The following is a 2,792-nucleotide window of genomic DNA, read 5'->3' as shown; positions in this document are numbered from 1 at the left end:
AAAATATGAAACCATGAGATATATTATTATCTACATTAAAGAAGGAAAATAAATAAAAATTTATCTATTCTCTCATCTATATATAAATATATAATGCATGAGGATGAAGAAAAATAATGGCAAATTTCAAATACATGTGGTTAATTTTTTCCTGACTAAAAGTAATTATATCTACTACTACAGTCATACAGATACATCAACAAAAAAATGCCTTAAACGAACGAACTTCAAGATTTGTTTTTTTGCTCACCATTGGAGATGTGTCATATATTTCTACATACTATTTTGAGAGATGCGACATCCAAAGCAAATAGGTACAAAATTCTCCTCTTTGAAATAGTTTGTGCAAGAGCCAAGAAGGGTCTAGCCTGGGCCTTTATGGAGCTCGAACCGGTTTGTATGAGTAGGCTTAATTCCAATGTTACATATTTCGGTCTATCCATCAATATAACGGGCCCTAGCCCATATCAAGGCCCATCTCTCTAGGCGCTCTTTGAAGATAACTTCAACGTTCCAACTACCAATGGCGCGCTCTGTCAGAGTGAAGAGAGAGATAGGATAGAAAAATGGCGGTTCTAACATTGCCACACTGTTTTCCACTACAATCGGTCAACGGTCGACGTAATAGTCATCGGAAACGGTGTAATAGCGGTGGTCTTCGGTGGTGCACGGTTGCCTCACAGCAGCAAGAGCTGTGCTCGGAAGTCGAGAGAATAAGGATCGATAAATCTGCTTTGAAGATAGAGGAAGCATGTTCAGATGACGAGCTTTGGGCCACGTCGCTTCTTCGAGTGAGATCTTTCTACGATTTCAAGTCATCTTTTGGCATCGAAGTGAGTTGAAGTTGACCTCAGTTTTTTCCGTAGTAATTCTACTTTTTTCCCTTTAGGTCTATCTTCTAATGATACTTGATGATAAATTCTAGGCGAAATTGATCATTCTCTTCGTTACCATTTGTGTGGTGTTTGATTTCAAGAGGAAAGAAGCTTTTGAGCATATAGTCAATCATGTGAAATCGTAAAATTTAAATTGAATATTGATAGATTTGAGATTCGAGTCATTTGACTTTAGAGAACAAATCCTTTTGTTAGTTGTCTTCTAACATTCATCTCGTTAGGTTCGAATCAAGTGTATGAGTATCAGAATTATGGATCTGCCCCTATGAAACATCTGCAGTTCTTGTTATTTTCTGGCGTTTCTGGAATCCATTTCCAATTTCAATGTGGATAATCTGCCCCTGTTTTCGTATTTGATGTAACAATCCTGATGCTTTTTTCTCATTTTTAAGTTCTATTAGGATCATAAAAAGTACTTAGCAGAACGTGAGTTTGAAGCTTTAAAAGAACGTCTTTCCGGCACTAAAGAAGGCGAAAAGGTCTCTTGCATCAATGCCACACTGCCCTTGTCACAAACAAGCAGTTTCCCAGAAGAACTATGCTCTTCATGTAAGGTAAAAGATCATTGCTATTTAATCATTCTTGTCCCAAATCTGTTTATATAACTTTTGGAAAGATATTTTGTGTAGTTTTCAGACAATGGAGAGGGTCGAATAGTTGTTGGTAGTCTGGATGTTAATCAGTGTATGAGCCTTCCTAATGAGATAACAGGAATGAAGCCAAAAGTACCTCTTTTTCACCCAATTAATAGCTCTAATTTTATATGCATTAAAATTATTATGGTAAATTTTTGCACCAAATTCTTTGATCTAAACAGGGAATTGGTGGCGATTTTGCTAGAGCGTATCTAAGCAACGTATGTGTCGCCAAAGAATGCCAGAGGAATGGGATTGCTTTCATCCTCATTGAGAAATCAAAATTAGTCGCTAAAGATTTGGGTAAAATCTCTTAAAACATTTTGCTATTGCACTTTCCTTATTTGGTCTGTCTAGCACACAACATGACGTAACAGCTAGTTGGTAGTATTGGTTTGGGATGCGGTACATGACATGATATAACATAACAGTTGGTTGGTAGTACCGGTTGCAGTACATGACATAACATAACAGTTTGTTGGTAGTACCGGTTTGGTATGCAGTACATGACATGACATACCGGTTGGTTGGTACTTGGTAGTACTGGTTTGGTATGCGGTACATGATATGTCGTGAAAGTTGTTTGGTTTGTAGGAAATGACATAACATAAAATGACATAAGAATTACATAATAATTGTTAGTTCTGGTTTGACATGTAGCACATGACATGACATAATAACAGGTAGTATTGGTTTGGTATGCAATACATGACATAACAAGTTGTATTGATACTTATACTGGTATTTGGGAACATTATAGGGATTAGTGATTTGTATGTGCATGTTGCTGTTGACAATGAGGCGGCTAAGAATCTATACATGAAATGTGGTTTTGTTTATGAGAGTGAAGAACCTGCGTGGCAAGCAAGATTTCTTGATCGCCCACGAAGGCTTCTTCTATGGAGTGGTCTCCCCCACACTTATGATTGGTAATAATATTAGTATTGTTAATAATGATTATTATAATAATAGTAATAATAGCAATTTCAAACCAAACACCAGTGTTGGAACCATAATATTTAAGCAAAAAAAAGTTTTTATTTATCTTATCCGGTAATTATCTACTATAATCGGTTGTATAAAGATGGTCTTTTTGTATATGTTTGATTTCTATGATTATATGGGGTATTGTACTTTGAAGAAATTATCAAATATAAAGGTGATAACTGTTTTCTATTTGGATGATATTGTTATAGTTAGATAGATTTACAAAATATAATGTTGTAATATAAAGAAATAGGTATCATATTAGGATAAAAGT

At 35.4% G+C, this 2,792-nt stretch overlaps 1 protein-coding gene across 1 annotated transcript; it reads left to right on the top strand.

Annotated features, from left to right (window-relative positions):
- Window positions 1-516: 516 nt before the first annotated feature.
- Window positions 517-2,580, top strand: LOC145069209 (Acyl-CoA N-acyltransferases (NAT) superfamily protein). Its single transcript, XM_079016161.1, has 5 exons — window positions 517-833; window positions 1,298-1,450; window positions 1,526-1,621; window positions 1,714-1,834; window positions 2,292-2,580. The coding sequence occupies exons 1-5, from the start codon at window positions 567-569 to the stop codon at window positions 2,462-2,464; spliced, it is 810 nt and encodes a 269-aa protein (XP_078872287.1). The 5' UTR covers window positions 517-566; the 3' UTR covers window positions 2,465-2,580.
- Window positions 2,581-2,792: the final 212 nt, after the last annotated feature.

This window comes from Lactuca serriola, chromosome 8 (genome assembly GCF_051521515.1).
Source record: "Lactuca serriola cultivar US96UC23 chromosome 8, Lser_US96UC23_V15, whole genome shotgun sequence".
Lineage (NCBI taxonomy): Eukaryota > Viridiplantae > Streptophyta > Magnoliopsida > Asterales > Asteraceae > Lactuca > Lactuca serriola.
Note: the sequence above shows the minus strand (reverse complement) of the source record. Positions and strands in the feature narration are given on the sequence as shown.